This window comes from Pholcus phalangioides, unplaced genomic scaffold (genome assembly GCF_987345545.1).
Source record: "Pholcus phalangioides strain wild (caught in Gottingen) unplaced genomic scaffold, Ppha-v1.0 ptg000007l_1, whole genome shotgun sequence".
NCBI classification, from domain to species: Eukaryota; Metazoa; Arthropoda; class Arachnida; order Araneae; family Pholcidae; genus Pholcus; species Pholcus phalangioides.
Window position 1 is genome coordinate 45244164 of NW_028301600.1, and position 8932 is coordinate 45253095.

The 8932-nt window shown below is 32.5% G+C and overlaps 1 protein-coding gene across 3 annotated transcripts in view; it reads right to left on the bottom strand.

Annotated features, from left to right (window-relative positions):
* Positions 1-7250, bottom strand: part of LOC149085353 (uncharacterized) — a 77624-nt gene extending 70374 nt beyond the window's left edge. The window contains exon 1 of one of the 3 annotated variants that reach the window (XM_089233316.1): positions 6465-7250. In XM_089233316.1, the coding sequence (XP_089089442.1) occupies positions 6465-7074 (610 nt within the window). In that variant the 5' untranslated portion in view covers positions 7075-7250. Of the gene's footprint in view, positions 1-2534; positions 3112-6464 lie in introns of those variants that run through there. The other 2 variants (XM_089233319.1, XM_089233317.1) reach the window with 2 other exon arrangements.
* Positions 7251-8932: the final 1682 nt, after the last annotated feature.

Below are 8932 nucleotides of genomic sequence, written 5' to 3' on the forward strand. Positions count from 1 at the left end.
GCTCCTGAAAAGCTGGTTTAGCTGGCCTCGCCATCTATTCTAGCCTAGGGGCCCTGCTGTAGGATGTGGGAGCCTCTCAGTACACGCACGTAACTTGGTCCCGATGGGTCAAATGGATCCCGATATATGCTAGAGTTAAATGAATACTTGACCCAAAATCGTAACAGATTTCCGTCACTAATTTCGGTTGCATAGAAACAGGCCCTTTTCGAGTTTGTGATTTTATATTACAGAGTAGTTATGAATGATGCAAAAAAAAACTTGGAATTCTTTTATAACGAAATTTCATTATAACGAAGTGTCTCTTGGAGTTCGTTATAACGGGATACGACTGTATAATTTTTGTGTTTAGTATATATAAATTCCGTTTTATCTAACTTCAATAAGTATAAAGGATCTCGCTTCCGGATAAGAATGGGGGGGGGGGGCCTGGATAAGAAAGGGGGCCATAAGAAGAAATATAGTCCAAAGGGGGCCATGGGCTAAAAAAGGTTTAAGAGAAACATGAAATTTTTTTCTAACGTTTTTCACAAAACCATGCAGAATGGAAACAAATGTTGTATTTCAGAATTAGAAATTTGTAGAGCTCTAGAATTGTAATTGCAGTCAAACACTCGGTTATAACGACATCGAAGATTCCATGAAATTTTATCGTTATAATCGAGGTATCGTTACAACCAAGGTTTACGTTTTTAAGACCTTGTTTGAGGACAAATATATAATCAGATGGAATCATCGCATGCAGCTTTTATTTCATTACGATTACGATGACCATATTTGATCGTGAAAATACGGTAAATTGGGATAAATAAGTAACATCGCAGATTTTTACCAAAGATGTTGCCAATTGTCGGCGAAATCGCTAATTATTGCTTACAAATAAGCCTTGGTGAGGAATGCCGTAAGTCTGCTAAAATGTATTTCACGGGAAAAAAATTGAATATGAAGCGTACGTGAGATGAATATTTAAATATAATTTTTGAAAATAATTTGAAATGAATTTTATATGAATATACATACACTCACATATTCATTATGGCATAATTTATAAATTACGTAAATTAGTACCTTCATCTCCGATTTTAGGAATTTATTAAATATTAGGTATTGAAGTAAGCTTCGCTAAAAAAACGGGACATTTTTATTGACATTTTAAGGAAGGGCAAAAATATGGGAATTTTTTGTATAGTGATTATGTCAATAAGTAAGTCGCAGCTTTAAACACGTAATAAATCTTTTGTCCAATGTTAAGCATGAGCATAATGACCGACGAACATTAGCTGCATGTGATCAGCTCTAATCTTAGGAAAACGTCATCGAAACGGAATCAAAAGCGACGAAAAATTTGTCGTTATATCCGAGGTTTTTCCTTTCATAGACGTTATAAGCAAAGTTCATTAACATTATTTTCTATAGGAGTCAGCTTGAAGGCCGATTATTCAGATTATAGCCGAGGCGTCGATACAACCGAGTATGATTGTATTACAATTAATATATATTATTTATTTAAAATTATATGAGCAATATATTAAAATTATATATAATTTTATTTACATTAACTTTTTTAGTATATTTGAAAAGTTATTGTAATTTTTTTTTCTTTCATTCAAAAATGACTAAGGAAATAATGAACAATTACAGCACGTACAACGCGAGTAACATCTGTATGTTAATTTTGACTGCACAATTATTCAAAAAAATTTTCCCTAGAACCGATGCAAAAACACGATAGGAAATTACACTGCTTGTTTTGAGTATTAGGCCGGCATTACACTGTAAAAGTTTGGTAGAAGTCCTTTTATAAAACTTGAAAAATGCAGCCAATAAGGTCACCGGTTGCATTTTCTAGAATGTAACCAATAACCTTATTGGTTAGATTTTTCAAGTTTTATAAAATGGATTTTATAAAAATTTTATAGTGTAATTTTTAGGAAGGAAAAATATAAATTTTTTCTTAAATCACGTTAAAAATGTTAATATAATGATAATTGTTATCTATTTTTCTCCCCTGTGTGAATTTCTTTCAAAACGATTTTTTTTATTCTGAATTTAGAAATATATATTGTTGGGACAGAAGTTTTTTTTTTAAATCTAAGGCCGATATTACACTATAAAAGTTTGATAAAAGTACTTTTATCAAACTTTTACAGTGTAATCCCGGCCTTACGGATGAGCTCAAAAACTGCAATCTGAGAAAATCGCGTTCAAAGTGTTTTTTTCTTGTATACGTTTACGCTATAATTCATTATTTCTTTATTATGAAAGAACAAATTAAACGATTGAAACAAAATTTCTAGCATTTTATTTACAATTGAATGAAATATTTTTTGAAGTCATTTTCTCGAAAATTCGACTTCAAGGGTCGCGACACCCCTTTAACAAGTTTGAATTAGCCAAGTTCGCCTGTATATTTAGAAGTATTTGATTTACCAGCCGTAATTATTGATATTCATCGGAGAATATACATAATTCAATTTTTAATCAATAATTTCGTGAAGATGATTCGGTTATAATGTCATTTCATGATGACTTACCAATCGGTGGTGCGAATACTGACGTAGTAGATGGAATCGCCGGTTTTTCGGTTTCGATCAGCCTTAATTGAGGACTTTGAAGTTTGTCGGTTTCGATGCTCACTCGAATCGGCACGGGACAAATTGGATTGGTCACTTTTTTTTGGCGATTCGTCCAAAATCTTCTCTGATCATTTAAAATGCATAATGGACATATGCAGTCACTGAAGCGACAGTGTTTCTTATGTCCTTTTTTGATTGTATAAATATCATGGTTACGACATTTCACGCACATTGCTGGATTGCTTGAACTCTTCTTGTTGGAACGCTTATTCGATGATAAGTCGTTATTATAATTGTAGCTATCATCATTATTATGATTAATATTTTCGTTGAACTCGTAACCGATTATTTTGGATGCACGCTTTTCCATGTGCTCAGAAATCTTGCTTGGCGTGGCGACACTCGATGCTCATCACGTTAAAACTGACATTCCCTCAATGGAAGCCATCCATATGAAAGAGAAAGAGAGACTAGACGTTTTTTTTCCCTCATTCTCACAATTTCGAGACATGGCGAAGAAACTAAATAAATAAATAAAATAAAGAACGTCTCTCTCTCTCTCTCACAGAAGCGAGAGAGAGAGGCAAAAGCGCTCAGAAACAAATTTGGCGATTTTTTCCCTAAAGGACAGCGCTATTTGGCGAGAATTGCGATGATAATGTAAAACTAGATAGAGAGAAGAGTTTTTTTTTTTTTTTTTTTGAATGATTCTCCCCTCAATAGGAAAAAAAGTGTTATGTCGAAAAAACATTAACTAAAATCGAATTCGAAAGTTTTTTTTCTTTATATTTCATGGTTAAATTGCCCAAAAAAAACCGGACAAATTGATTCAAGAAATTAAAAACAAAAGATGATGATTTATCACAATTTTACACTCCCAATTATTTCACAAATTGTACAAAACAAAGAAAATCGACGTGTGTTATGCACTGCTCAAAACAATTAGGGGAAAATGTGGTTTTTATTTAATTGTGATTTTTAAACATTTTAATTGATAAAGTATTTGCCAAAGAACATTGTTAGGTATTCACAAACAGTTGTGCACAAGTGTTAATCATCAACTAAATTTTAATAAACGTAAATAAATAAATTTAATTAATTCAAAATAAATAATACACACACATCCCCTTGTTTTGAGAAGTGTACATGCAAAATTTAGTTTAGATATTATGAGAGCTGAACTTGATGTATTAACATCCGTTATCATTATATCTACATCAGTCATAATCAATCACTAAAAGGTATATTATAAAGTTTAACGTAGCTGAGTTCAAATTTGAACCGTAATGTAATCGTGCGTTAACATGATGAGGAAAATAACATTTCTGGTGTATAAGTGCAAAATATATATATAATATCGCAAATCTTTGAAACAAAAATGATGACGACGAAAAAGAAAAAACACCAAATTTTCTGTTATTTCAATTTCACCTCATCTTTAGGGAAATAAATCGTGAGGAGATAACACGCAAAAGCAATATATTATTATCATCTGGTATACTGACTTCACACGAACTCATCAGTTAAAAAGAATTACGATGATTCCACACGATTCTTTTATCATGATGACAGTATATTCAACACTATCACCTTGATCATTTATTTCTTGGTTTTTCTGGACAAGCAACATCAAACCCATTTTTTATTTTTATTTTTTAAATGAGATAATATTGAATTTTTATTGATGACCCAACAGAAATCAGATATTTCACGAATAATCAGTTTAATTACTCGTACAATTGTTATTCTCTAGAAACCTCTAATTATTCATAACGATTTAATGAAAATATTTAGATTAAAACCTACGAAGTCTTGTGTGTGTGTTTAAGGAGAGAAATTTCGAAAAAAAAGAAAAGAAATTTAATAAATACAAATGTCTTAAAAATTTTACTGATTTCTGTTGTGAATTTGGTGATTATTCTTCAACCAAAAAATTCTAAAATTTATTTTTTCGTCATTGGCTGTTAAAATTGGAAAGTATCTAATGTGATAGGTTAGGTAAACTACATGTAATTGATGTGGTATTTTAAGAATTATAACTTATTTTATATAACAAATACGAACTGCAGCGAAATTTATTCTTTGTTTAATTTTGTTTTGTTGTATGCGTGAATTTTTAAATAAATAGATAAATACAGAACGGTACCTAAAATTACGAGATTCAATGAATATAAGCATGTTATTATTGAATCGAATTTATACTTTCGAATTGAATTTACGTTTCGTGCCATTCAAAATGGTTAAGCAATAAATTTGAGAAAATTATCTTTTGAAGTAGATTTCCCTATTATATAATTTTCAACTAACCCTTTATTTACCACATTATGAAAAGTAAAATAAAAAAAAATGATAACATTAAACATAAATAAAAATAAAAATATAATGATAATGAGATGAATAATTATCATGTAAATTATTTTGTATAGGTCATTTTAGTTTCAATTAAAGACAAAAAAATACCGATTCCAAACAATTAGTTAGTACATAACAAATTATCCAACCTGGTACTTTAAAGTACCGTTAGTAGATAAAGGTTTAAACACACCGTTTGATATTCGATGGATTTATAGTTTTCATCCGAAAAGATGACTCTAAAATCAAACATTTTATACATTTTGGTTTTCACATAAGGCCGGGATTACACTATAAAAGTTTTGTAAAAGTGTTTTTATAAAACCTGAAAAATACAACCAATAAGCTGTATTTTTCAAGTTTTATAAAAGCACTTTCATAAAACTTTTAAGGTGCAATCCCGGCCTAACACTAATTTTTTTAAACCCTCTATGGTCCCGTGTATATTTGAATATACATGGTAAAAAGAAATACCTATCCATCATAGTCATTTCTTTTCTCAATTTTTTTTGGTAATTTGAAAAGTACATGCTTTTTTAGCATCATTTCAATGCAAAATACGGCTGTGTAAGTAAAATACTTTTTTTACAAAGAGTCTATTCCTTGTCGGTGTCACTTTTTTGACAGTTGCTGAAATTTTAGGGAATGAAATGAAATTAAAGATGAAAATTATTCAACTTTGCTAAGATTTTATCTATTTATAAATAGCATGAAATAAAGGATAACCGTATATTTCATCCTTGAGAGGTCTCCTACGTTTTATAACGTGGTAAAAAATATTTCTTGTAGAAATATTTTATTAAGATTGTTATTTATCCATTGATTTATGATAAAACTGCATGAAATCAATATAATTGAATAAAAAAATGATTCAAAATAAAGAAAACTGTTCGGTTCATAAAATGATGAAACAGGCCGAGATCTTATCGATAATATTCGAAATTGGATTTTATAATTCTTAAAAATTTTAAATAATTTTTAAAAAATTATAACCCAAGTATTTATGAATGGATCTCAAATCTTTTCGGTCATTTTATGAACTAAACAGTTTCCTTTATTTTGAATCGTTTCCTATTCACTTTCATTGATGTCATGTTATTTCATCATGCGCGCAAGCTGTTTTTAATGCGGTTTGTTTTTTTTTCGAAAATTTGTGAAAAATCAATTTTAGAGGAATGTAAAATTTTGTATTGGCATAGGACGAGAATACACCATAAAAATATATGTGGTAAAAATTTAGAAAAAGTCAAAGGATAAATAATATTTTTAATAATATTTCTACGTAAGAAAGTTTTTTACCATGTTAAAAGGCAGGAGACCCCTTATAATTAACAACTTTAGCTAATTAAAAAAGTTCACTCTAATTAAATTTCTGTGTGATGTATTATTTTGATTGAAAATCCGCTTTTGTAAAAAAACTTTTCTTCAATACGTTCTTATGGGGGTGAACCATAGAGGATTAAAATTTTTTATTAAAAAAATTCAGCAGGAATAGTTAATTTATTTTTTGCGAAAATTATGTTTTATATAACTTACCAGAAACCTCTCTGAAAGCCGATGGTCTATGAGGTGGAGATGAGCCATCCGATGAACTTGACAAGAATTCATTGACAGTCGACGTCGAATGTACGGAGATGGTCCTGGGACTTCCAGGATATGCTACTTTCGCAGGGCGTCCGGGATTATTGTGTCCCAAATGCGGCGTTGAATCAGGTGTGATTCTCGATCCAGGAATTGGCGAAGACGGCATCATTAGTTGAACCGGTGATCTCATCGGACCGAAAAAAAGATTTTTATCGGGTAAATTGTAACCTGCCAAAGCTTGAAAAGTTCGATACGGATCCAGAGGTTCTAGGCGTTCATATTCCTTCGCAATTTTCGCCAGATTTCTCCGGTCTTCCTGCAAGATGCATAAGTGGCATCGGCAATCTTTTCTCGGACAATTCGCGGAATGGCCCCGCAAATTGACCGACACACCATGATTATAACATTTGCCGCATTTGGGCTTGCTGGTTCGGGTAGTATTAGTAGAAGTATTATTTTTCGAGACGGGGTTTGGCATGCTGTAGGGAAGGTAATTTGTTGTTTGCGGGATGGTATTCGTCCGACGATCAGCCGAAGCGTAAAACGTCCGGCAGCACTTCATGTGGTCTTGCCTGCTCGGGAACTGTTATATGTGTTGTTAAGTCACTGGGACTGTGTATACGACTGAGCGCCATCCTTCCAGAGTGGGATTTTCTCCAGGTGGATTCAGGGAAAAAAGGCGGGGAAAGAATGAGGAATCGCTGTGTGGCTGGGCATTGAGCTAAAGCGCCATCTTGTGGGTTGCGGGATGTTCGAACGTCGTCCTCGTTGTGATGACCGCCTCGTCTCTCTCCCAGCTTTTATTATTCTCGCCCACGTGTGAGATGTCATTCCAAAAATAAAATCATCAATAAATCAATATTATGCATTTATTTTTAATTTCATATAGAGGTCTGATTATTGATTTATGATTATTAGGGATAGGATTTTTATGACGTAAAAATGATCGAAAATGCTCTCTGAAAAAAAGGGATTTATGCTCTAAAACAGCATTTCTCAAGCTTTTTAAACCAGTAAACTGTACTGAAATTTTTCTACGGACCACTCACTCATGGGCGGAGATACGGGGGGGGGGATATGGGGGCATTGCTCCCCACCCCCGGCGTCAATGGTGGAGCCGACTGATCTAATGTATATGCGATATATAAATTGACATCATCGTGCACTCCTCCAGACTTTCGAGTCTATCTTCGCCTACTAGTGTCAATCTATGACCCGTCTTTTACGGAGCATTCATTCATGTCCAGTAAAAACTCGATTAGTCGTAATCTTAATAAGTTGCCACTCCGGTTAAGTCGTCATTTTTCTTCGGTCCCGTCTAGCTTTCATAGATAACTACTAAACCCTCGTTTACTCGTTGCTAATTTCGTTTATCTCGTCACTGGAAAAGTTTGAAAGAAAGAGGAACACAGATAATTTCCATTGCTCCCCTTAAAGAAAGAGCTTGATAACAGCATATTGCCATATGTTCAAAAGTGATCATAAAAGACATGTACCAAACCGGAATAGCTGACGAAAGTTACACTGAGGCAGCTCATTTGCCGACTACAAAAACAAAAGTTCTTAAAACTTTAGGGACTGTTCGAGTTGGACGTAATTTTTTCAGGGGCTATCACTAATTTAGGGCTTCAAATTTAAACAAAATATCTTTGTTGAAAAGCCAGACATTTTTTCTCAATTTGAGGCCTTCTATTATCTACTTGGTCCTGCTCAGGACCCCCCTCAAGTCAAAACTGGACCCCGTGTCCGAGTTTACCTTGTATTGGTATCATGAATTACTGATAAGTGTACCAGTGTATTTTACCAGCATAAGTTAAATACTAAAAGCTCAAAAAAAGTAAAAAAAATTCTTTTCTATTTTTTTGGTAATCTATAAATTTTGTTAACGTAATTTTAATTCATATTTTGGTAAATTTTTACTTCAAAGTTATACGGTTTTTACATTGAACTGACGGCACTTCATTCAAGTCGTCACTCCGCTTAAGCCGTCATAATTTCTCGAAAACGTGAGAAACGACTTGACGAGGTTTTACTGTATTTCTGGTTGGACTGAGACTTTTTATACAATTGTCCCGTTCTTTTAACGGAGCTCATTTTAATGTTATCTTCACTTATGAATGCTGATAATTTTCTTAACTTTATTAACTACGATATGATAATTATGACTATAAATATGAATATCCATAACACATATTTGTCATACTTTATTTTTCAATTTTTCTTCGGGGAACTGCATTTCAACTGCAATTTCCAGTTTTCCCTTTCAGTTTGCTATCGTTGGTGATTTTTCAACAATAACTGATTTTGGCGGCTTATAGCAACGTACTTTGCCGTATTCGAGATTCCAATTTTAGGTGTTTTTCTTTTATGAAATGTGGTCACCAGATATTTTAACGGTTTTTTTCGTGAAATATACTGTT